Source organism: Lemur catta, chromosome 10 (assembly GCF_020740605.2).
Source record: "Lemur catta isolate mLemCat1 chromosome 10, mLemCat1.pri, whole genome shotgun sequence".
Lineage (NCBI taxonomy): Eukaryota > Metazoa > Chordata > Mammalia > Primates > Lemuridae > Lemur > Lemur catta.
The window spans coordinates 37,361,188-37,384,674 of record NC_059137.1 but is presented as its reverse complement, the minus strand read 5'-3'; the positions used below and the strand labels follow the sequence as shown (position 1 = coordinate 37,384,674).

At 51.6% G+C, this 23,487-nt stretch overlaps 2 protein-coding genes across 5 annotated transcripts; both read right to left on the bottom strand.

Moving 5' to 3' along the window:
- Window positions 1-7,488: 7,488 nt before the first annotated feature.
- MYORG (myogenesis regulating glycosidase (putative)) lies at window positions 7,489-14,539 on the bottom strand. 2 transcript variants are annotated; one of them, XM_045562947.1, is made up of 2 exons: window positions 14,440-14,539; window positions 7,489-11,251 (listed from the first exon to the last, which is right to left on the bottom strand). In XM_045562947.1, exon 2 carries the CDS (start codon window positions 11,176-11,178, stop codon window positions 9,028-9,030), a length of 2,151 nt encoding a protein of 716 aa, XP_045418903.1. In that variant the 5' UTR covers window positions 11,179-11,251; window positions 14,440-14,539; the 3' UTR covers window positions 7,489-9,027. The 2 variants fall into 2 exon arrangements, with proteins under 2 accessions (XP_045418903.1, XP_045418904.1); XM_045562948.1 differs by lacking the exon at window positions 14,440-14,539 and adding an exon at window positions 14,295-14,390.
- C10H9orf24 (chromosome 10 C9orf24 homolog) lies at window positions 13,721-22,188 on the bottom strand. Of its 3 annotated transcripts, none has more exons than XM_045562952.1 (6): window positions 21,620-22,188; window positions 19,381-19,490; window positions 18,367-18,442; window positions 17,922-18,151; window positions 16,688-16,774; window positions 13,721-13,795 (listed from the first exon to the last, which is right to left on the bottom strand). In XM_045562952.1, exons 1-5 carry the CDS (start codon window positions 22,011-22,013, stop codon window positions 16,688-16,690), a joined length of 897 nt encoding a protein of 298 aa, XP_045418908.1. In that variant the 5' UTR covers window positions 22,014-22,188; the 3' UTR covers window positions 13,721-13,795. The 3 variants fall into 3 exon arrangements, with proteins under 3 accessions (XP_045418908.1, XP_045418906.1, XP_045418907.1); XM_045562950.1 differs by lacking the exon at window positions 13,721-13,795 and adding an exon at window positions 16,019-16,196 and having other exon boundaries at window positions 17,917-18,151; XM_045562951.1 differs by lacking the exon at window positions 13,721-13,795 and adding an exon at window positions 16,019-16,196.
- Window positions 22,189-23,487: the final 1,299 nt, after the last annotated feature.

Genomic DNA, 23,487 nt, shown 5'->3' with positions numbered 1-23,487 from the left:
CAGTGGCACTGTCGTATCTCACTGCAACCTCAAACTCCTGGGCTCAAGCGATCCTCCTGCCTCAGCCTCCTGAGTAGCTGGGACTACAGGCATGCGCCACAACACCTGGATAATTTTTCTATGTTTAGTAGAGACCGGGTGTCACACTCCAGAGTGCAAGTAATCCTTCTGCCTTGGCCTCCCAGAGTGCTAGGATTACAGGTGTGAGCCACCACGCCTGGCCTAGAAAATCTTATGTAACTTTGGAGTAATTCATCTAGGTCTTACAGAATGTTCCATTAAAATATAGCTACTGGCCGGGCGTGGTGGCTCATGCCTGTAATGCTAGCACTCTGGGAGGCCGAGGCAGGTAGATTGCCCGAGGTCAGGAGTTTGAGACCAGCCTGAGCAAGAGCGAGACCCTGTCTCTACTAAAAATAGGAATAAATTAGCTGGACAACTAAAAATATCTAGAAAAAATTAGCTGGGCATGGTGGCGCATGCCTGTAGTCCCAGCTACTCGGGAGGCTGAGGCAGAAGGATCACTTGAGCCCAGGAGTTTGAGGTTGCTGTGAGCTAGGCTGACGCCATGGCACTCTAGCCAGGGTGACAGAGTGGGACTCTGTCTCAAAACAAAAAACAAAATTTTTTTTTCAATTCAAGTAAGAACAAAAGCAAAATGCCAAGTGAGGGGCTACCTGGCCACCAGTGGAATCAGGGATCTGACCCCAGGGGTGACCAGCTCGGGTGAGGTAGAGGATGGAGCAGCCAACCATGTTGGTCCTTGTCACACATTTGCCTACTTGAGTAGATGCTGAGGGTGACAATGATGACTCCCAGAACAAATGTCAGGCCAGAGGGCTAAGGCCAACATAGCTGTCTGAAATTGGTTGCCATTAAAGGAAGAGAATGAAGTTGTGCTTCCTTCTTAACCTAATCCCCACTTGCAGTGGAACTAGTACACCTGGTTGGAAAGTGGGAGGAACATAAACACTCTCCTCCTGAAACTGTCTTCTTCACATTTCTCCCATCACCCCTACCCAGGGTCAGCCATGTTGTTTATTCCCAAAGACAGAAGGGGAATTGTTCTTCTCTACTTTGTTGAATATTTTTTCAAATGGCCTAGTTTCTCTGGTGAGAATCAGAGAGTTACAATGTGAAGAACTGTTGTGCGGCACTGTTCAACAGTTATGTATCAGAATTGGGGTGATTTTAATATGGATTGGATATTAGATAATATTAGGGAATTATTAATTTTCTTAAGTATGAAAAATGATTGTATAGGAAAATGGCCTTTTTTTAGGAGATGCATGCTGAAGAATTTAGGATGAAGTTTCACAACGTCTGCAACCTACCTTGAAATGATTCAGGGGAAAAAAATGCACACATATATATATTGTTATTTTATTTTATTTTATTTTATTTTTTGTAGAGATGAGGTCTTGCTATGTTGTTCAGGCTGATCTTGAACTCTTGGTCTCAAGTGATCTTCCTGCCTCAGCCTCCCAAAGTGCTGGGATTACAGGTATAAGCCGGGCCACACACACACACATAAATAAAGCAAATATAGCAAAACTTTAATCACTGTTGACTCAAGATGGTGATATATGGGTGTTCCTTATACTAGACTTTTAATTTTTCTGTATGTTTGAAACTTTTTATAGAAAAATTGGGGAAGGCTGAGTGGGGAGAATTGCTTGGGTCCAGGAGTTGGAGGCTGCTGTGAGCTATGATTGCGCCATTGCACTCTAGCCTGGGCAACAGAGCCTGTCTCTAAAAAAAAAAAAAAAATTTTGAGAAACAATGAGTAATTAATTAGGCAATGAAACTATGCATAGAAAAAAGGCAAGAACTGGGTGGGGAGACAAGGGGCGATATTATCTCCTTTCTACTTTCATGAATTTTCTGTTTTCTGTAGTGACAATGTGTTGCCTTTGTACAAACGATGACTTTTAAAACGTTTTATTTCTATTTAAATTCGATTAAAAGTTATAGTTTGAAATGAGGCTTTGGTCCCTCTACAGAAAAAAAAAACAAAAAACAAAAAACAACTGGTTGGCATGAACAGAAAATGTTCAAAAGCTTGCAAAGCTCTTTATGAGCAGATGTAATTTTTAACAGGAATTATGCTTTGAAGGCACTGAGTGATAGGAAAGGAGGGGACAAAGGAAAGGTAATATCTCTTCCCAGTTGGAAAAGGACGTTGAGGTCACAGGTATTCCTTCTTCTGGTTGTTCCAAGCCCCAGGCAGAAACAAACAATGGGCCAAGTATGTTGACTGTTGGGATGAGATCATCAAAAGTAACAAAGGTTACCCAGTAAGCACTACAGCTAGAACTAGAATTCTGTTTCTATGTTTATTCTGGAAGGCTTTGAAAAAAAAAAAAAAAAAAGCCAGTCCAGGTACAGTGGGTCACACCTGTAATCTCTGTCTCTAAAAAAAGTTTAAGAAATTGAGATATATTCCTGTGCAATGCAGGTTGAAAAAAAGATAAAAATGAAAAAATTAGTATTTAAAATTAAAAAAATTGAGATATGACTTATATATCACAAAATTTACTCTTTTAAAGAGTAATGGTTCTTTATTTACAAGGTTGTGCAATCATTACCACCACTATCTAATTCTAGAAGATTCTCATCACCCCAAAAAGAAATCTCCATGCCAATTAGCAATCATTCTCAATTCCTTCCACTCCTAAAGCCTTTAGTTCCTACCTATCACTGCCTACTTTCCTGTCTAAGCCTAGACATTTCATATAAATGCAATCATATAATATATGGCCTTTTGTGTCTAGATTTTTTTCACTTAGCATAATGTTTTCAAATTCACCCGTGTTGTAGCACATATCACTACTTCATTCCATTTTTATTATTATAACAGCCTTGTTGAGATATAATTCACATATCATACTGGCTGGGTGATAGGGAAGGCAACTGGGTAAGTATCGTGGGAGGCAGTGAAGTGGGTGGTTTACCTCCTTGTTTTTGGATGTGTTTTAAACTATGAAGAAACAGAGATATGGGGCTGAGACTTTAATTTCCCTTTTAATCTGGGGCCCTCCAAGCTCCAGAGCATCTCCTCCTGGAAGCTCTCCCTAATAACCACTCATCCTATTTCCCCACTCCCATCAAAGAGGCTCCACCTGGAGCTCCCGCTGTTTTCCCCACTACCACCTCTACCACCCGAGGTGAAGAAGCATCTAATGAACTCATCACCCCCAGGGTGGTCTTAAGTTTCCCCCTCCTAGGGGCATTTAATAGAGGCACTAGAAAGCCAAAATACCCTCTTGACCTTCAAAAACATTGACTTACACCTCTACAGAAGGCACTTGTTTGCTGAATTGAAGAACTAAAGGAATGACGTTATAATGGTAGAATTTCAATTGAAATTCCTATGCAGATCTGGGACACCAGGTGAGGCCTCATTTTGGGCAGTAGAGACCGACCTCTCTGGCCCAACCTGTGCTTTCTTTCTAGAGGAGGGGGGGAGGGTGGCTCCAGCGCTGCCGCTGCTGCCCTCTTGTGGCTGCGCTACAGGTACCGAGCAAGACCTGCTCTCTGTCTTTCCCCCAATACCCTCCAGCTCTGCTTCCCATCCCCTCCCGCCCCTCATCCTGCTCAGGATTGTGTAATAGGAAGTTCTCAACTAGACTCCCTGGGGAGGGGAAGGCCCCCCACCCACCCCCCGGGAGAGAAAAACAGCGCAAGGATACAGGCACAATCTCTTCCTGTTCTCCAGACTGACAGCTCCCAGGAACTGGGCCTCCTCTTCTGTCTTTTCCCATACCTCCCCTAATCCCGCCCTGAGCCAAACTCAGGGCTTGCCACATAAGGCCAAGTATTCTCTCCCCTCAAGCTGCTGGAAAATCCTTGGGCATGATGAAGTAAATGACTAGCCTCAGGCTAAAAAGCTGGCTGTTCCTTGGGAGCTGGGGTATGTACTGGAAAGGGTAGGGTGTCAGCAGAAGCCCCATTGAATAGAACAATGGCAGGAAAAGAACCCACCCAGTTGCCGCTGCACTTTTCTTCAAGTCTGAGTCTGGGCAGACCTCTGCTGGCAGGGATGGTTGTGCAGCTGTTCGCAGAACAGAAGGTAGTATTTCTTCAAATGCTTTTCAAAATATGCTTGTGTATGTGTGTGTGTGTCTCCCTTACAGAGCTAAGACGGAAGTGTGAGAAGGATCCAGATCTCAGAGGCCTTGAATACCAGAGCTTGGAGTTTTTCTAAATGACACGATTAAATTTCAGAAAGATTTCCTTGTCTGCTGTGTGGATTGAATGACAGGTCCGAGAGAGGGAAGAGTTAGGAGGCCACTGCAGTGGCGCAGACTGGAATGGATAAGGTCTGCTGTGGGGTAATGGCCAAGGGATGGAAAGGTCAACATTGGTCTTGGACTCAGGGAGGGGAGAAGGGACCAGAGCGCCTGGTGAGGGAAAGCAGCAGAAGAAGGCTTCCTCTGGAGCCAGATCCAGGGTCAGAAACACCTAATCCAGATCTGGGGAATAACAGCAAAAACCCTCCCATAAATCCACATCTTGGACTCAGAGAGAAGGCTTGGCTAGGGCTCTATTCATTGGAAGGGAAACTGAGGCAGACTCTTAGGCACACAGGGTCACAGAATGGGAGCCTGGGCCCCAGTCCTAGGCTTCCTGCAGTGGCTACTCAGTCCCTCTCCATTATCCCTGGAGAAGGGAGTTCCTCATTCCTGTGCATCACCTCTCCTACCAGTTCAGGGGTACAGGAGAGACCAATGAGGAATTCTGGTCATGACGAGGCTGCTGGAAGCTCCATGGAGGAGGGTCAGGCCCCCCAGATCCACATGTGCATAGACAGAAAGTGAAAAACTTGGAATGCACAAGAGGTCCTGGTGAGGATAGGGGACTGGACAATGCTGGAAGGGCCCGGGGGCTCTGGCACACTGGGGAATAGGGATAGAGGTAACCTTCCCTCTCCCTATCTCCAAGACCCAATATTTCCTTATGGGTCCTGACATTTCAGCGCCCCCTTCCAATTTCTTGAACCCCTCTTTTTTAGTGTCAATGGGGGAAGGAAAGATACAATGGGCCTAGAATGAGGTCTGTTGGTGGAAGCTTCAGAGACACATTTCAGCCAGCTCCCATCATTGGAGATATACATGCTGGGCCTGGGCCATGCCACTGAAGAGTGGGTGAATGCTGGGTCTGAGATTCTAGGCCTCTGGAAATAGGACACCAAGGCTCAGTCTAGCCTTGGTTACTAATTTTCTGTGTGACCTCAGACCAATGTCCTCCTCTTTCAGAGCTTCAGTTTGTTCATCTGTGCTTTTGTAATTAATGGTGTCAGTGGCAGAGCCAGACTAGAAACCAGATCCCAAGCCAAGGGCCAGTTTGCTGGAATTTGGCCAGAAAGGGTGTGCGTACTGTGTTTCCTCCACAACCAGGCTGTAAAACACCCCTGTCTGCCTTCAGTGCCCTTCTAAAGGGTACTCCTCCTCCTTCAGGGCACCCTCACAGATTATTTCCTTCCTCCTAATGCCATCTCAGCACACACTGCTTGGTCCAGGGCTGTCCAATAGAACTTTCCACAACTATGAAATGTTCTATAATCTGCACTGTTCAATATGTTAGTCACTAGTCACATAAGGCTTTTGAACATTTGAAATGTGGCTAGCTAGTGTGCCTAAAGACTAATTTTCTTTTTTTTTTTTTGAGACAGTCTCGCTCTGTTGCCTGGGCTAGAGTGCTGTGGCATCAGCCTAGCTCACGGCAACCTCAAACTCCTGGGCTCTGGTGATCCTCCTGCCTCAGCCTCCTGAGTAGCTGGGACTACAGGTGTGTACCACCACACCCAGATATTTTTTTCTATTTTTAGTTGCCCAGCTAATTTTTTTTTCTATTTTTAGTAGAGATGGGGTCTCACTCTTGTTCAGGCTGGTCTCAAAATCCTGAGCTCAAGAAATCCTCCTTCCCTGGCCTCCCAAAGTGCTAGGATTATAGGCATGAGCCACCGCATCCAGCCAGAATTTTTAGTTTTAATTTTTTCCATCTTTGTTTTTGAGACAGGGTCTCCCTATGTTGTTCAGGCTGGTCTTTAACTCCTGGACTCAAGCCATCCTCCCACCTCAGCCTTCCAAGTAGCTAGGAATATCGGCAATTTTAATTTTAATTAATTTTAATATTTAAGAAGCCATATGTGGCTGGTGGCTACCATATTGGACAGCACAAGTTCTAGCCAGAGCTTTTTTCTCTTTGTTCCTTATGTTTATAATAAGAATAGCAGTTACCATTCACTGAGCACTTACTCTTTGCCAATTTTTACATAAGTGCTTTACAGACACATCTCAATGACTCAGAAATTCCTTTTTTTTTTTTTTGTTTTTTGAGACAGGGTCTTGCTATGTTGCCCAGGCTGGTCTCAACTCCTGGGCTCAAAGTAATTCTCCCACCTTAGCCTCCTGAGTAGCTGAAACTATAGGCATGTGCCACCATGCTGGGCTTAGAAATTCCATCTTATTTTATTTATTTTACTTTATAATTATTGTTATTTTAAGGCTAGTTCAGTGGAACAGTGGGAGTGGAGAAGGAACAAAGGAATATGTAATGGGTTGTGATCAATTAGTTGTAAACACTACTGCACTTGGACCAGCCTAGAAATTCCATTTTAAAGATGAAGAGGCTGGGTGTGGTGGCTCATGCCTATAATCCCAGCACTTCAGGAGGACGAGGCAGGAGGATCTCTTGAGGCCAGGAGTTCAAGACCAGCCTGAGCAAGAGTGAAACCCCATCTCTACAATAAATTTAAAAATTAACTGGGCATGGTGGCACACACCTATAGTCTCAGCTACTCAGGAGGCTGAGGCAGGAGGACTGATTGAGCCCAGGAGTTCAAGGTGAGCTATGATCAGGTCACTGTACTCCAGCCTGGGCAACAGAGGGAGCATTGCCTCTAAATAAATAAAGAAGATGAAACTAAGGTTAGATAAGCTGGTTACAGGTTGCATAGAAAGCTGGTGGGCCATTCAAAGTGGGAGTCATGCTCTCCAGCCATTTGGAGAACTTTCCAGGGCCCAACCTGAGTGTTCCACACTTATTCCACAATACGTGGCTGGGTGCCAGGGCCTGGAGATGTTCATCAGTGAGTATCAATTGGTAGACAGTAGCCATTCTTGACAAAAAGGAGAGAAACTAACTACATTCACTCTCCATCTCCTGGAAACCCAGAAATCCTGCCTCCTGACATCCTAACTTCATGTATCTCTCCTTTTGCCTTTCTCCTGGACTACAGTGTCTTTTGGGTTACAAAGTCAGAGCTCAACTGGTTACTGTGTGCAGAGGGCTGGGGGAAGGGTGTCACAGGTGGGCTCAGAGGAAGCCATTTGGGCTGGGAACTGGAGTTTGGAAGAATAATCGTTTTTAAGCCAGAGAACAAGAAATAATAATAGCTACCTTTTATTGAGCACCTACTTAGTGCCAGGCACTTTACATATATCTGTGCTTATAATTCTCACAACAACCTGGGAGGTAGGCATTATTATCACCATTTTACATAGGAGGAAACCAAGGCTCATCTAGGCTAAGCAGCTTGTTCAAGGTCACACAGCTGGTAGACAAGTGATAGAATCAACATTCGAGATGCGCATCTGTGAGGGCCCCAAGGCTTTCATCAGTCATTTTCCATAGTGAGAAAATAAAGCGGGTAGAGGGGTAGGCAAAGGGATACATTCTCTAGGAGGTGGGTCACTGGTTCTGCTGGCAGAGCTGTTGAGGGAAGCTGAGCTCCACCCTGTTTCCCACCTCCCACCTCTGACAAGCCATTCTTCTACAGACTCAACTGCAAAGTCAGGAAAAACTCACTCTGGCTGAGGTTGCTCTTCTTAGAAAGTGCAAATGGCTGAGATGAAAGACCTTACCCTGTCTGTGTATTGGCAGATGTCAGTGTGTGCATGTAGCTTGTGTTCAGAAGCACACACCACCTGAATAAGAACATCACTCCCTTCTAGGACACACCCTGCCACATGTGCAGGGAGTAAGGCAGTTGAGGAATCCAGAAAGGGCTATTTATTTCCTAGCAGAGTCCCAGGGAAACCACCTGGGAGGAGGCCAGCTCAACAATCAGAGCCTCAAATTTGCCCCATGCTCCTTCCTCTAGGTTTATCCAGTCTCAGGGATGTTGTGTTCATTCTGTAGGTCAGGGACCTGGGTGTATGTATGCCTCTCTCTCTCTGTCTCTCTCCTCTCTCTCTCTCTCTCTCACACACACACACACACACACACACACATACACACACACACAAGGGTTCTTAAGCAAAGGCACCAAGTCTGGCCTGCATGGCCCTGCAAGTCTGTACCCAACAGGTACATCTGGCCCAGGGCTGAGCCCATGTATGTACACAGATGGGTTAGCGTAGTGTTAGGAGTTTCTTCACAAATAGGGGACACTGATGCTGGCTCTGTGCTGAGCCAAGTCCTCCTGTTCCTTGGGAGGGGACCTCTTGCCTCCTCAGTTGGCCAAACACCTCTATCCCTTCTCCTTAGCTGGAGTGGGATCAAATCAGCCACAGTTCAAACCAGTGTTGGGAACTCAGGGCCTGATTTTCAACATCAAGAATGTACACTTTCTAAGTGTGGTGGGGGCTATTTTGGGACCTTAAAGAAGATCAAGCCCCCACTTCAGAAGGACAAATATGGCCACAAAGGCCAAGATAGAGCGAAAGGTTTCATTTTGTGCTTTTAAAACCTGACCATGTGTAACAACAGGAAGAGAGCTGACCCTTTTCTTCTGAGCTCTCTGGCCTCCATCCCAGGGACGAGGTTTCTCCAGACTGGAGTGAGTGTGGAGGGGAAAGGGGACAGTTAGGATTGTGTGTTGGAGCTGGAGGTTGCTTCAGTGCCCCCTCCCCAGACCCCACCCACATCAGCTGGCTCCAGCACATTTAAGTCAGCACCCACTTAATGGATAGTGCAGAGGTGTGGACTTCCTGGGGGTACACAATGCAGGTGTGATGGAGCATTAAAGGTCTGCATAAAGGCTGGGGTTAGGGCTATGCGGTTCCCAAGTACTGGGCAGGGTCAGGACGCCCAGACAAAGTAGGCGACCTCGTCCAGGTCGACTGGGTAATCGGTAAGCAGCACGGGCGTCTTGTCGAAAAGCTCGCCCTTGTAGCTGCGCCACTTGCCCGCCGGCAGGTAGACGTCGCGCTCCTGCTTGCCGGGTTCCAGCACCGGCGCTACCAGCAGCGTGTCCCCAATAAGGAACTGCGAATCGATGCGGTGAGCTGTCTCGTCGCCGGGCGCGATCCACCAAAGGGGGCGTACGATGGGGTCGCCCGTGTCAGTGACCTCACCGGCCAGCTCAAGCAATAGCGGCGCCACAAGCAAGGCCCGCAGTGCGGCGAACTTGTGGGCAATAGACACCACTTCCGCGTCGTATCGCCAGGGCGGGATGGAGAACTGCATGGCTGGCATGAAGGCGGCCACCTCCAGCCAGCGAATGTAGAGCTCGCGCTCGGGCACATCGCTGCCGCCCGCCGTGCGCTCGGGCACCGCGTTGCCGCCCACCATATCGGGTAGGATGAACGGGTAGCCCAGCATGCTGACGGTGAGCACCGCAGGGATGAGCGAGCGCAGCCCCAGGTCGTAGCCCCACACCGAGTCGCGGTCCACCAGGCGGAAGAAGCACGAGATGTTTTGTGACTGGTACCCCACTCGGACCTCGGCCAGCGAGAAGAAGGGCAGCGCCATCTCAGTGTAGCGCCGGCTCCATACGCTGGGGTCGGGCAGCGGCCTGTAGGTGCTGAAGTCCCGCGGCAGGTAGCTAACCTCACCCGCGTCGAACTTGAAGGAGGCCACGGCGTAGCGAGAGCGCAGCCGCCGCAAGTGTCCCTGGAACCAGTCGCGGGCCTCCGGGCGCGTGAAGTCGAGCACCGCACCGATGCCGTTCCACCAGCGCACCAGCGCGGGCAGCCGGCCGGTGGGCTCCCGCACGAACAGCTCGCGCTCCACGCCCTCGCCGAAGCGCGACGAGTTGTAGTTCACGAAGGGGTGCACCCAGAGTGTGACGCGGAAGCCGGCGTCGCGCAGGCGGTGGAACATAACACTGGCATTGGGGAACTTGGCCTCGTCGAAGTCAAAGTCGCCATAGGCGGGCGTGTACATGTCGTCAATTTCCAGGTGGCTGCTGTTGAACCGGTGCTGGCGGATCTCTTGGGCAAAACGCAGCACCTTGTCTTGGTCCACAGCGCGCCCGTACAGCGCCCACGTGGACCAAATGGGGTCTCGGAAGGCCTCCGGCGCTGGCACCCTAGAGGGCTTGTTGAAGTAGCGCCGAACCATGTACTTGTGGATGGAGGTGACGTCTGAGCCCACGCACACACGGTAGCTTAGCTCCGGCGCCGCCGCTGTGAGGCCGGCGGGCGGCTTGTAGGGCGTGTTGTGGTAGCGCGCCTGCAGCCGCAGCGAGCGCTCCGTGTTGTTCCAGCCCAGGTGGAAGGGCACCGAGTCGTTGACTTTGATGGCGGCCGCACGTGAAGACAGCCAGTAGCGCTCGAGAATGCCTCCGAAGGCGGCGTTGGAGGAGTAGACGTCGCTGGTGACGAATGGCTGCGGCTCCAGCTGGCCGTCCAGTCGGATGGGCCAGTGTTGCGTCCTCATCTCGGCACCGCCATACCAGTGCGCTGCCGCGTCGCCGAGGAACATGGCGTGCTCCACGGCCCGCCCGGGCGCCGCCTCCTCCCAGCGCACGCGGTAGCACATGACTGTGTCCTTGGGCCGCACGGTCTGGATGAAGAAGTGCAGCGGGCGCCCGTCGGCCGTGCGTGAGCAGCCAAGCAGCGCGCCCTCTCGGCTGCAGGAGTCGAGGTCCAGCGCGCCGGAGCGGAAGGCCATGCGGAAGACCTGCTCGCCCTTCTGGTTGCGGATGGAGAAGCCGCCGCGGTTGAGGTCCAGCAGCTCGGTGCGAAGGCGTTCCGCCTTGCGTAGGGAGGCGCTGTAGTAGCACCAGGCCACCACCGCTGCCAGCACCAGCAGCAGCCCCAGCACCGCTGAGCCCAGCAGTGGCTTCAGCTCTTTGGACGGCTTGGGCTTAGTCGGCGAGAAGTTGTCGGGCAGGAACGTGTACATAGCTGTGACTGCGATGTCCTCGGGGCTCTTTTGGTCTGCGTGGCAACCAGGGCGGCGGCGGCGGGGGCTGGCCTGGCTCTTCTCCTGAGGGTTCTGGGGCATTAGTCCCCAGCTAAGAAAGGAGCGGGCAGTGGGGCCACCTGACCAAGCTCATCTGGGCCTGGCCTGCCCAAGTCTAAAAGGGGGAGAGAGAGATGGAACTAAGCTTTCTCATTCCATGGTATTTCCCTTTGCTTCAGCAAGATAGAGGAGGTGCATACTTTGGGAAGGTGTATACTGGAACTTAAGGACTTGATGAGTGGCAAGATGAGACTCTTACAAAGACAGTCTGTCTGTGTCTTACCCACCTTTCCTCTTGGGCACCAATGCTTGACAGAATTAGGACTCTATGAATGAAGAGGGGCATGTGAATGGGAGATGGTATGCATCCCCATTTTCCTGGTGGAGAAACAAACCCAGAGAGGATCAAGAGGCTGTCCTGGATCACAGATTAAGTCAGCCCTCTCTGGATCACACATGGGAGCAGTTCAGGCTGACGAGAAGGGGAGGAAACTAGAGATGGCCTGGTCTCCTAGAGGTATGGTTGGCCACAGTGAGAGAGGTGGGGATGGTCCAGTCAGCCCCTTGAGACTTTTAACATGGCAGTAGGTTAGCTTCCCTGTCCCCAGAGAGAGAGAAAACAGGGAGGAAGAGGGAATGTCTCAGGTATGTGATCTTATCTTGAGTCAGAAGCCAGATGAAATCTGGACATGAAAGAAGACACCCAAAGCCAGACTCTGTCCCAGGGCCTGGTTTGGAGGGAGAAAAGTCGGGTTTAGACATTAGGGCTGGAGTCAGGAGACTAACATGGGGGCTGGTCACTTCTCAGATCTGCCTCTCTTTGCTCTCAGACTCCACCCTGTTCTCTGCCATCCATCACCAAGTTCATTGCCCTGCCCACCTTCCTGCTCTGCTCCCAGCAGCACATCTTTGGGCCAGCTACCTTCTAGTTCTGTCTCTACCACTGACCCACTGTCCTGCTGCCCCTGCCCTAGTTTGGGCACTATCACGTCTCTCTGGTATTATTGCAACAATTCCCCCAATAGGCCTCTTTGCCCCCAACTTCTTTCCCTTCAGTGCTTTCTACTCACAGAAACCATAGTGATATCTCTAAAGTACTTATCAAACCATGTCTATCCCTAGCTTTGAGAGCTGTTCATGACCCTCACGATGAAACTGCTTTGCAGTTGAGGCTCGAGGCATGACGTGGTCTCAGCTACCATTCTGATTCCATTTCCAGCCAGGCCTATCCTGTGACTGCCAAGCTCATTTCCTCCCCAATCTAAATCCCTCGGGCCACTTGCTTCAGGAGATTTTACCCACCCAGCTTGGGCCAGCGCCCCTTCTCCCCCTACCAGCTCTCCAGGGATCAGACACTCACCACTACACACATAAACTCACATACTGTATGCTAAATATACAGATATGACTGCAGGGAAACATAGACTCGTGTTGCAATCTGCTGCTCAAGGCTACTGACCCTTCTTATCCCACCCTTCAGGGCAGAGTCCAGTAAAGAAATAGCATGAGCCAGGTGCACACACAGGCATATACACTGCCAGCCAGCCAGCTGTCCAACTGCTCCAGCTGGGGAGAGAAGAGAGGGAGACTGGCAAACAGTAATTAGTCTGCTCCCAGATGCCAGTGTCTGTCTCTAAGTCCCCAGTGACTTCCAAGGAGATGTTGGAACTACTTAGGTTCTTCACATTCCGCATTCAGAGACTATGAAAAATGCCAGGCACAGATCATAAGTTTGATCCTAGATATCAATACATAGCACCCTGACCCATAGCTGCTCCCTTAAGGTGCCAGCTCAGAGCCTCATTCTCAGAGATCCCTCCCCCACCTGCCTAAGCTTGTCAGTCCCAGGTGTTATGGAACAGACTCTTATTCCCTTCCTCTCAGCCCATAACAACTTAGCTTTCCTCCCCCTTCCTGTAGGTACAAGTTAGAAAAACTATTCTGGAAAATACAGGCGGTGGATTTAGCTGATGCCCTCAAGCTGAGCAGAACCCAAAGAAGACCTCTGGTGGCTCAGGCCAAACTTGCTGTACATTTATATTCACTCATTCAAGACAACCAAAGCCCCATTCTGGGCACCAAGTGAATAAGGGGAGAGGGTCCATATCTCAATAGGACAGAGACTCCCTCATCCTCAAAACTTTCATTGTGTCAGCCTATCTTATGATAGGAGGCATGAAGAGATCACCAAGGTAGATTTAAAAAAGCCCTTTCCAACACTTAGTTTCTGAGAATATTAACTTTTTAGGATTTTGAGGTTCTTTGACAAAGGACAGGAGCCCACAGGCCTGGGCACCAATTCCATTCAGGCACCATTATGGTCTCCCAAATGCCACCACAGCATGCAACTCTAACAATGTGGAGCAGCAAACATAGCAACAGTGCCCATTTGACAGATGAGAAAACAGTGGCCCAAACAGAAAAAGGGACTTGTCTGAAGTCAGCCAGGCAGCAAGGTTGTCTGGATCTAAAATCCTAGCTCAACCCTCCACAGCATGAGTTTTGAGAGATGGGAGGTAATGGTCTGACCTGGCTGCCTGAATTCAGCGGAAAGAAGCTGTGTGGCTGAGAGGCTTCCATCAGATGGACGTGGGTGTGGCGAGGCCTGTCTTTCCAAGGGCTCGTGCTGCGGCTTGCTCCAGGCAGACCAGGAAGGCCTCTTCGGGGTGGGAAAGGGGGCAATTTTAGTGGCATCTGGTACCAGGGTTGTGGGGGAGGAACTCTGGGGTTCCAGTGTTAGCAGTGGCGCTAGAGACCCCTGTAATCTGCCGCCTCCGCCATCTGGCCAGCCACAGGCTAAGGACCGCAGGTGGGGTCTGCGGGCCGTGCCTCCTTGGGCTCTGCCTCTGCGGAGCCTTTCCCCACTCCCCACTCAGCCTCAGCCCTGGCTGCCAACCCCTAGTCTGGTCTGAGGGGAGGGCCCCGCCCAGCTCAACTGAGGGGAGGCCATTCCAAGCAGTAGTCCTTAGTTGGACACAATTCCCAGGGGGATGGAAATGTCAAAGGCAACTTGATCCGCCTCATCTCCCTCCCCTGCCTGGCAACCTGATCTGCGGGGATCGGGTGACTGCGCCTACATAACCTGGAATACTCCACACCCACCCGTAGCACCTCGCCCGAGCTACACCGTCCGAAGGGGCAGACTGAGGTCAAAGTACCCGTCTCCCGCTGGGAACCGCGGCCGGGAGGAAGGGCCCAGGTGTCCAGGCTCGCTCCACCCGCTCATTGGTGGGAGCGAAACTTCAGGAATCTTGCTCCCTCAGCAGCCCCCTACCCCCAGGTCCTCCCGCTGGGCTCACTCACGGCAGTGACGGCCCGGCAGAAGTCGGGGTGAAGGAACCCCCAGCAGATTCCCTCCGCTCGAGTCGGACTTGAGCTGCCACGGCGCCGCGCGGGGCGCTGCCTGGCGGGGCGCAGCGGAGCCCCTCCTCGGGCCCCGCCCTCAGGCTACTTGGCCACGCCCAGCCGTCCAGTCGCGCCTCCGGCCTCCCAGTCCCGCCGCGCCCCTGGCGCCAGACCCCTCCTCCCACACTACCACGCATAACTGAGGCTCCGCCCCTTAGCCGCGTCCTCCCGCTGCTCTGTGCCCTCCCAGCCCTGGCATCTCAGGCTCACGTTCAGCTTGGTGCCTTCTGGCCCCGCTTTCCACCTGCAGGCCCGCCCCTGCGGGCCATACCTTACAAGCAGGCCGGACTCGGCCCCCGGCCTGCTGGGAAATGTAGTTCTGGAGGAAGGAACCCCTGCCGAACGTTGGGGTTCTTAGATCCCCAGGCTAGGTTTGGGATGTGTACGAGAGGGAGAGAGCCGCAGGGTAAAGGAGCAGGGCTGGCTTTTGGGATTCCTTCCCCTCCAGGTTGGGCAGGTGGAGGCTGTATCGATATAACGCTCTCACGAGCCCTCACTTTTCCCATATGGAAAAGGGGTAGTGGAATTCCAGGACGATATCAGCGCCCAGTGCAGGGTGGTTCCACTCAAGGGCCCCATGGAAGGAGCTTGTAGTTCCAACCAGCCAGGAGGCCCAAGCTGTTGGTTCCCACCGGCCCAAACCAGCAGTGTCTGAGGTCAGGGACTGAGAAGACCGGTTTCTGCTCAGTATTTTGCAACGCCCCCCTTCCCCCGCACCCCAGCCTAGTTATTTATAGGGTTCAGCCCCTCCTCCTAGTGACAGCCTTTAGTTAGAAAAGCCCATTCTTCGGGAAAGTGGGCGTGCGCTACCATACCCTTTCGGGGCAGGGTGTGTGTGTGTGTGTGTGGTTTGCAAGACTTTGAGGTTTCATATCTTTGATGGAGAAAGGAAAATACTGAAGAACCCAAAGATTCTAGAGGGGCAGAAACCCCTTGCTCCCTGAGGGGCAGAAAAACAGGGCTTAGTTTTGCAATTTGCAATTTTTTGGTTAGGAGACCCTCCAAAATTATGTTTTGGGCCCATTGAACTTGGATGGGGAAGGGTAAGGATGTGTGTGCGCAGAGAGGCTTTTGGGGGGCTGTGATGGAGTTTCTAGGAGCAGAGATCAAGAGCTCTGGGTGTAGGGACAGGGCTTTGACTGTAGAAGAGAGGATTCTGGGTCCTCTGATATATAGGAGGGCATCTAAGTTTGGGGGCATACTGGGGAAATGATAGCTGGAGGGTCTTTGTAGGGTGGGAATTAGGTCTTCCCTGCATGGCTAGGTGGACCCATTAGCTCAGGCTCTGAGATGACGGGGAGAAGAACACTAGCAGGATATAGGGCGGCTGTTATGTGTCAGGAGGGCCCTCAGTACTGAGATGATGAGGGTGGGGAGGGTGAGTTTGAGAAACTGCATCTCAGTTGAGGTGGCTTGGCAGAGGCCTGAGTGGCCCCTCACTTTGAGATCCTGCTGAGTGAGGACACAGGAGGCAGCCTTTGGGGGTGAAGAGTTTATTTATTGCTTCGCCCCCTTGGCCCGGCCAGCCCAGGCTCTATTAGCTCAAGTTCTACCAGCAACAGTAGCCGGGGTAGGTCTCGGACACAAACTCAGGATGGACGACATAGTTGTTTCTCTGGGGACCACCAGATTTCTTGAAGTGACTTGTGTCCCATCTGCAGGGAGAGATGGGTCAGACCTTTTGGACCCTCACACGTCTAAGTGAGCATCTGACTCCAATTCGCAATGCTAACTTTATCCCAACATTTTGCCGCTGACACCGACCCTGGGTTCCAGCACTGACCTCCTGGCCTCAGGTTCTTGTGTTAAATTTCTGATACCCTATGCCCACTCTCTAACACTGACTTCTTATCCTTTGCTTCAAAGCCCTGAACCCAACGGCCTTGACTCTAAGCCCACCCTAAAGCCCATTGCCAACCTGTAACCCTTCGATACCCTCCTCCTTGCCCTCTCATGAGGTCTGCTCCCTTTCCCTGCCAGCTTTGACTCCCCCATCGCACTGGCTCCCCCTGGTGGCATCACTCTCTCAGTGCACAGCAGCGTACAGTTCCCACCCCAATTAGCGCCATCCTCCTTCCGGCCCCGCCATGCCAAGGCAACAAACTCCAGGGGCTTACGCAAGTGAATGTGTGCGTGCCAGACTTACCTAAGGTTCGGACATGGGTAGTACGACGGCGGGTGAGTTGTAACAGCACATCGCATTCCGGGCCTGTGCTCGTAGGGCGATACAACCCTGGAGTAGGAAGCGTGGGCAGTGAGGGGTTGGGCCTTTGATCGTATCCCCAGATCCCGGCCAAGCTTCTGGGCCGCGCTTCAGGTGTCAGTCTCCAGGCTTGGAGATTCTCCCCTCCTTCCTTGCCCTTCAAGACCCCATAGCAGCACCGCCTCCGGGAAGCGCCCCGGGAGTCTCCCTTCCCAAAGGCCTCGCTTCTGCCGCCCAGGGAAGAGCGTTGGACTCTTGGGAGGACCGGGCTCCGTTCGGTCGTTGAGGACCTGGAGCCCCCGCATGCCCGCCATTGGACAGCAATCTCCCCAGCACTAGGGACGAGGCGATGTTTCTGAGCCTTCGAGAGGCTCAAACACTTTCCCGTCTCCCAAGCCCTTGTGAGGGGTAGGACCAAGTCTCGAGCAATGGATCCGACTCCTGGCCTGGGGAGGGGCGGCGAATCATGGATCTCGTCTGCACAGCTCTCCAGACGGCCGCAGACCTGGGACTTCTCCCGGGCGAGGTCTGCCCCGTCTGCTGCCCGGTGCAGGACGAATGCTGCGCTGCAGTCTGGGCGCCACCTGTGCACTCGGGCCTCAGTTTCCTTAGCAGTAACACGCGAGAGCGTCTACCCCCGGAGGTTCGGGGCTCCGAGGACGCCGGCGCTGTTCTGGTAAAGCGGTCACCATTTTCTTCCTCACTTAGCCCCCAGCAATGACCCTACTCACTACTGACGGTGATCCGGGGCCCAAGGAAAACAGGACGTTTTTCTGAGAACACGAGGCACTCCGCAGGCTAGAACCTGCGTCCCAAGTGTCCGGGTAGCGGGCAAGGCCAGCGGAAGAGGTTGAGCCTTTTTTCCTCAGAAACTCTCCGGGAGGACCTCCAGAGCACATACTGGGGTCAGAATGACCTTGAGCCCAGTTCGGAAGGGACAGGGTTGGGGACTTGGAGTAACTTTGCTGGTTGTCCCGCCTTAGTTCGCTCAGGCCTTGGGGCCAGAGGGGAGGACACAGCGGGACCCTGTAGGCGAGCAGAACCGGGCCGGGGCTGGCCAGGGGCTGGCAGAGAGGCGGAGCTGGGTTAGAAGTGGGGCGGCAGGGAGCGCCCGCGGCCACGTAGGGCAGGACTCTGGGGCTGGGGCTGGGCCGGGGCGGAGCCCTGCGAACCTTACAGTCGGCTGGTCCCCGCACAGAGGCCGCAGGCGGCGATCGCTGCAGGGCGCTCCGGTGACGCAGTGGTCCATCCCGCGCAGACAGTAGTGGCGGCCGGAGCAGGCGCTTTCATAACCTTGGAAGGGCAGGCGGCCGGGCAGCGGGTCCACGCACCCGCATCGGGGCGTGATCTGCGGCCGCGGCTGGTTCCGTGACAGTGAGTTCAGCATGTTCACCACCACTTCGCGCTCTGCGCTCGCCGGTCCCGAGTCCAGGAGACCCAAAGAATCACACGGATGGGAAGAGAAACGGTCATAGACAGAGGCGGAGACAAAAACAGAGACAGGGTTGCACCCTCTCTAGGACCCTCAGTCTCCTCCTTGTCCCTCAGGTCCCCATCCTGCCCTCCTTCTGGCCTCCCCCTACCCTCTCTCTACCGGTTCCTCCTCATCCATCACCCTTTACCGTAGGCATTGAGCCGCTCCGGCTTAGGAGGGCACTCCAAGGGCATTCCTCGAACTGCCGTCTCCATCCCAGCCTCCTAGAAGTGGCACACAGGTGACGTCAAGCTCTGACCGGAAGAGTTGTTCCCTTTTGGGGATCTTCTCAGAACACCCTGACCTGCCACCAGGCCCCCCACCCTCGACAGCTCCCCTACTCTCCAGGGAAGGCTCTGAGTGTTTGGGGTTGTCGCTGGGCAACCCGTTTTCCTCTGCCTACAGGGGTGGAGGTGGGGTAGGGAGGGCTAGAGGGGTCTGACAGCGCTGCCTTGGAGTTTGCCTTTGATTTTACCCCTCTTTGTCTAGATGTGTCTGGGTGTCTCTCTAATAGGGGGTTTTCACTATGGCTTGCCCATCAGAATCACGTGAAGAACTTGTGAAATTTTGAAAAATTCTAATTCTTGAGGAAGTTCTAATTCAAAAGGGTTTGGTCAAACCAACCTAGGTCGGCCATCAGCCTTCGGTTAAGAACCCCTGCTCTGGCCTCGGATCCTCACATTCCCTCCTGCTGGGGCTGGGGCTGGGCTCTCACCTCTCTCCTTGGAAGCCTTGCTACATCTGCACTGCTGTTGGGGAGCCTCGCTCTCCCTCCCATTGTCCTGGCTCACATCATAAAGGTGGGGAAGGTGGAGCAGGGACGCTCAGCTTATCACTGACTCCTTGGGTGGCCCCAGTGTCACAGGACCACATGGGGAGGGACCAGTTGGCAAGCTTCAGGAAGGCATCATGTCAAGGAGTACACACCAGACATATCCCCACAGAGCCCAGTCAGATATTGGGACCCAGGGAATCCAGTCCCCAGAGACCGAGAGCTAGGGGCCCAGCACAACCCCACTCCTGAGCTCCCTTTGCAGCTAAGAAATACAAACCCTAGTTTCACAAATGCAAAGAGCCCTGGAACATTGTTGGTGGGAAAGGGATGAGAAACTAATGGTGAAATATTAGTTGCTGTGGTTTGAGAGGTGGGCACATTAGATACCTTAGGCAGCCGGGGAAGGTAGGTGGGATACTTGTTCCAGCAGTTGCTGTTGTACGGTCCAGTCCTCCATGTGTACCGGTCACTGCACAGGTAGTTTGGACTGCATTTGTCTGTTTGACCAGGGGTGCAGACATCAAATAGTATTAGTCCTTATTCCACCCTAAGATCTGGGACCTGCTAGATGTTTCTCCTTTGATCCCCAGCACAAAGCTGACCCTCACTGACCTCCTGCAGGCCAGTCCCCAGGCCCAGCTGGGCTCCACGCTTGTCTTAGGCACTGAGATGCAGCCCATTTCGCACCTAAGGCAACCTTCTGAGTGGGTTTTGGATCCACTGTGCTGATCACTCTTCATCCTGGCACTACCCTCTCTGAATCAGCCAACCTGGAAATGGGCCTCCTTCCAATTCCTCTCTCTCTCTCTCTCTCTCTCTCTCTCTCTCTCTCTCTCATCTTCCACTCTAGGCTCCAAGGTTCACCTATTCTGCTTCCTCAAAATCACTTGCATCTGTCCCGTCTTCCAGTCCCCCGTGATCTCACTCCCATGTCTCTGCAATGCCTTAACCAGGAGACAATATAATGTCGCGGTTCATAGATATCTATCTCTACAGATAGACCACCTAGGTTCAAATTTCAGTTCTGTCAATTATTATCTGTGTGTGACCTTGACCAAGTTAATTAATTTTGCTGTGTCTCAGTTTCCCCAACTTTAACATGAGGGTAATAGTACTATTTATCTCAAAAGGTTATTGTGAGGTTTAAATGAGTTAATAAATGTAAAACCTTTAGAACAATGCCTGGCACATAAAAAAAGAACAATGCCTGTTATGATTAGCCTACTGGTCTCCTTGCGTCATCATTGAAATCCTATAATCCAACCTTGACTTAGAAGCTGGGATACTTTTTCACAAATGAAAATTTGACCAAGACACTTTCCTACCTAAAACTCTTCAAAGTCTGCCACCCTCAGTCACCTAAGCCAGTCCTGCAAGGCCCTCCATGACCCACTCCCCCAACAGTCTGAAAGAAAACATGTGAGAGACAGTATGAAAGAAGCTCTAGAGGAAGAACAGGTGTGTGAGGGGAAGGGATAGAGTGTTGGGATTTGGAGTTCTGGGTTGGTGGATTGGACATACTGAGATTGAGGTGTTTGGGGATGTCCAGGTAGAGATGACCATAATCAGAAAAAGGAGGGTGGGATTCCGGTGAGACGTCAAGTCTGGAAACCAAGATTTGAAGCTGTCAGTAATTACAATCAAGTGTTGAATAAAATGGCCTCGGGGTAGGAACAAGGAGAGAAGAGGGCTCAGGACAGCATCCTGAGGGGGCTCATGTGTACACAGAGGGTGCACAAGAGACCCAGGAAAGTGAGGCATGAGAGAAGCTGAGGAAGGATGTAGTTTCAAGAAGTGGAGAGTGGTCAGAAGAGTGAAATGCACAGGGTAGGTCTCACAGGGTAAAGATGAAAGAGTCTCATGGATTTGGTGATTAGAACCACACAAGGGCAATTGGAGCATTTAATGTAGGAGATGCAGACTCTCAGCTTCAATTGGGAATTATCAATTCATTCAAAAAATACTTATGAAGCCTGGTGTATACTCAATGGAGGGGGCACAGCTGTGAATGAGACCAGATTCTCTGCTCCTTTGGAATATACAAGGAGACAGATCATGAATACCTAACCAAACGAGAAAGATAATTTCTGTGAAGGTATAAGAAGGGATGAGGAAGTAGAGACAGTGAGTATAGACTATGTTTCTGAGAATCTGGGCCATGAAGGAGAGGAACAAGAGAGAATTTTTAGTCAGCAAGAAACTAGAAAAGATTCCAAGTTGAGGGAAAGAGGTGTGGTGGGGCAGTGGGATGCAGGGGAGACGGAGACAGCTCATGGAACAGGGTGTGAGCAGATGGGAGGATATGGTATCCAGGATACACTTGGAAGGGATTTGTTTGGGGGAGGTTAATATTCTCTCTCTCTCTCTCCATCTCTCTAAGGATGAGACCCATGGCTCTTTCAATTATTTTTCCACAGACAGGGAACCCCAAAAAGCAGGGTCTGGGTCATCTCCTCCAGGGCTAGGGTCAGATCTGGTGGTTGGGAGTCAGGTTGGAGGCTGGAGTGGGGGCTGGTTAGGGAAAAAGTCTAGATCGTGGGTGGAGACAAGGTTGACATAGGATCAAGATGGAGGTCAGGATCCAGGTTGGGTGTCATTGGGAGTTTGGTGAGAGGAGAGGCCCTACCTTCCTCTTGAGAGAGCCAGTACTTCTCAGGGAAGTAGGGGTGGCCTGGAATGGAACCCTTGTAGGTATAGTCCTGTGTGGCACATTTGACCATCCTCTGCAAGGCTTCAGGATCCACATGGCGCTGCATCGTCTGAGTCAGACCCTGGGCAAGGGGAGAGAGAAGAATTGTCTGGGCGCTTGGCAACCCCAGGCCTGGAGTCTTGCTTGATCTTGATCCAACCTCTCTTGAGACGGTCAGCCCAGGTAGGTCTCCCAACCTCCCTCCCAATGCCAAAGGGATTCCCATGCCAGCCTTGGTCCCTCTGCACAGTTCTCTTGTTTGAATTGCCCTTTTCTCCTTTGTTTTCCCATCCAAGGCTGGCCTTGGATCCAGGTTCTTGCCCTCAGTCATAGTAGTTTTCTGGCTTTCTCATTTCTGCTGTTTCCTGACTGGGAGCTCATGAAGGCCAGAGCTGTGTGTCCCTGCCCTCTTTCTTCTAGGCTGTGTGCTGCCTGGGAGCAGGGACTGGGTCTCCTCCAACAGAGCAACAGGCCCATGGCACAAACTGGAGCCTTAGGAAAAACTGGCTGCCCTGGGAGCTGGCTGCCTTATGTGGGTGTCTTGGACAGAGAAGACTCTCTGGCAATCTGGCACCTTGAAGGAGTTAAAGGATGGGGCTAGAGGACACCTATTTTGAAATTTAATTCCCTGACTTCCACCTGACCCTGGTTCTGCTTGGCTCTGACCCTGACACCAATGATGCCTTTGACCCTGACCCTTACTTTAGCCCGTTACTCATCCGACCTTGACCTTTTTCCTGTTCTTTGTCCAGGCCCTGGCCCTTCTGTTTTTGGGGGTTCACCTCATCTAATCCCATCATTATTTGTTCAGTTGGCTCTGTGGAAGCCCAAATCAAGCCTACCTTTGGTGCCTCCTTCTCTTCAACTGAGGGCAGAATGCCAAATTAGTTGTAGGCCTATGGGTCTATGCAAACAGCCTGTCTGAAAAGGCAGCTGGCTTACAGAGGTGGGACTCCAGCAAAGTCAGACATCTGAAAGAGTTTCCTCATAATGGGCAGTGAGATGCTGGAATGGTGACACTATCACCCACACTTGCCCCTATGATCTTAAGAAGAGAGGCTTCTCTTGGCCAGCGCTGAGACCTTGCTGCTCCCAAGGCTCCAACCACCCCAAAAACCCCTCTGCTCAGGGGGTTCTGGGATCATCTATGGCCAGCTGACTTTGTTCTGTGGGCCAGTCCTGCACAGTCACACTCCCATGTGGGTGGAGGGCAAAATAGGGGGGATGTGAGTACAGGGATACCATGACTCAGCACTTCCCTGAGCTTTACAGATACCCCACCCATGCACCCAGATATACTCAGAGATGCACACACAGATGTACATGCATGCATGTACACTCAGACATACCCACTTACACACCAACACTCAGAAATACACACTCACAAATACAAAAACAGTCATTTAGAAGAACTCATAGACATCATCGATTTTTCTGTTAGAGGCTTTCCTCAGATGTCTGCTTTCTTTGTTTGAGCTTATTGGAGACTTTCAGCTGTGGGTGGGCTTTGTCAAGAATGATCTAGTTGGACTATTTTTCAGAAACTCTAATATTAGTAGGTTTTTCCTCTTGGGCTTATCAGCTTCTTCAGAAAAGATTCCTTTAATTCTTTGGCCGGAGGGTAATGACCTAGCTGCCAGTCTTCTGAGAACCTGGTGCTGTAGAGAGCTACTGGAGGTTTTAGTATTCAATATATGGAGGGTCACAGGTGTCCAATATGGTACCCTGCCCTTGACTGGTATCTCTAACCCTGAGATCCTCACCAAAAAATTAGACTTCTGACTTGCAGAGACGGAAGTGGGAAG